The sequence below is a fragment of the Sphaeroforma arctica genome, assembly GCF_001186125.1.
Source record: "Sphaeroforma arctica JP610 unplaced genomic scaffold supercont1.5655, whole genome shotgun sequence".
NCBI classification, from domain to species: Eukaryota; class Ichthyosporea; order Ichthyophonida; genus Sphaeroforma; species Sphaeroforma arctica.
In genome coordinates this window covers 1-1,896 of record NW_014034903.1, presented here as the reverse complement: position 1 = coordinate 1,896, position 1,896 = coordinate 1, and the positions used below count along the sequence as shown (strand labels likewise).

Sequence of the window (1,896 nt, the reverse complement as noted above, 5' to 3'; positions counted from 1 at the left end):
ATATAGTATTTCCAATATTTTTTTTATATACCTACCTGCCTGATTCAGCCAACCACGTTGAGAATTGATTGGAGAAATGCTTGTGGCCGAGACGTTCCCAGGCAGACTCCAAGTTTATCTCCTGCACACAAAAATACACACATGCAGATACGAATGTAGAGAAAATTGAACCCACATGCTTATCGAAGTCTGTCAGAGAATGGCCCAGATCTTTATAAACACATACTCATAGAAGATAGAAATGAAACTGACTAGACTCCGGTTAGCGGCTCGCGGGTTCAGCCAAGATGCGAAAAATAGAAATTGCAAGGCCTGTTTCGAACGGATTTAAGGATTTGCAGCCATGCACTCACTAACCACTCCCGTCATTGCCGTGCCTTATACCGCACACCACTTCGCTTTTATTAAATACGTTGTAACGTTTTATCACAAGGCGAACCACTTCACGTACACATAGCCTCATAGACGACAATACTGCTGTGTCTACAACGACCCGGGTGTGCATGATCGTAAGTTTACGTGCAGAATCTTTTTAACTGTTCCAAGCTGTAGCAAGGACTGTATATGCCGTATTGCTTTGGTAGTTTACTACTTCACTTCCAGACCCTTCTGTATCAACACATCCGACATACCACATTGCAGTAACGGCTGTGCCGTTCCAACAGCAGCAGTCCACACGCGGGCATCTGCTCCACCACCAGAGCACGCAGATCCCCTGGAAGACCCAGGACCCTTTCTAACATTGCATTGCACACTATCATATGACGGTGTAGTGTGCATAGTGTACCGTTTCTCTGTGGCAAAGGTTCGCTCGTCCTGTACTCGTGATTCGTCTCCGTGCAGTCTGTGGAGTGGCTTGACATCGCGTGACACTTCGCCGACTCATGAGATTCATGAGAGCAGTAAGACGACCCGCCAGGATATACACTGAGAGCTGAGGTATAGTTTGTGTGTACTGTGGTTTGAAGCTGCGTGTAGCGCTCCATCCCAGCACTGTCCCCTAGGGTGGACAGAAGTGTGTACATTTTAGGAGTCGACTCCATCTACTCTTTGGAAAAATTGGGAGTCCTCCGGAACGGAGTAGGTATATACGGGGAGATGGTATACAACTTTCAAACACAGAGAACTAGGCAGTGCCGATGAGCATAAAGCAGCATACGCTAAACGGATATTGTAAGTAGTGGGAAACGTTCGTACAGGAACAATTGTATATATTGCATAGTGTGTATTCTAGTAACACTTAAACGACTTACCAGCTTGGAAGGTGCATGCTTACTCACACCTATATATAGACACTTGTGATGTGGTGGATTCGGGTCAATGACTATACAAACGTGTATCAATTCTAACAAAACAAATTTTCTTGTACTGTGTATAGTGATCGAAATGCAAATTATCAGGTATGGCTATGTTATTCATCGTCCATCTCTGATTTCATCCTCACCAGTTGCAGTTCTACATGCATCTTTTCAATTACAAAGAGCGCTTTTTTTGCAAAGGTGTATAATTCTGGCACATCATTCGAATATATCAGTATAAGATTGTATGCCTGCAACGGGATACTACAAGATATACGACGACACAAATAGAACAAATGTGAGAGATTGCGTGCACCTCTATGAGTGCGCGAGGAATTATGGTACTTGGAGCCAACGCATACAAGTTTTAGTCTTATAGGCAAATGTACTTATAAGTGTTCGTCACGTTGATTCAACATATCGCCTTTAACGGAAACCTCCATCCTACGTTCAAACTACATTCAGGCCAGAATAAAAGGTTACACTCGGCGATCACTTATTGAATATAAACAAAACATATAGACACATACGAATATAAACAATATATACCTACATATACATTTATATATATATATACATATATATATATATATATATA

The 1,896-nt window shown here is 42.2% G+C and overlaps 1 protein-coding gene across 1 annotated transcript; it reads right to left on the bottom strand.

The window, feature by feature from the left end:
- Window positions 1-35: 35 nt before the first annotated feature.
- SARC_15125 (hypothetical protein) lies at window positions 36-895 on the bottom strand (the record flags this gene model as incomplete). The annotated part of the gene is made up of 2 exons (XM_014290748.1): window positions 633-895; window positions 36-121 (listed from the first exon to the last, which is right to left on the bottom strand). Coding segments are annotated over exons 1-2 (317 nt in total), but the record flags the coding sequence as incomplete, so codon positions are not given.
- Window positions 896-1,896: the final 1,001 nt, after the last annotated feature.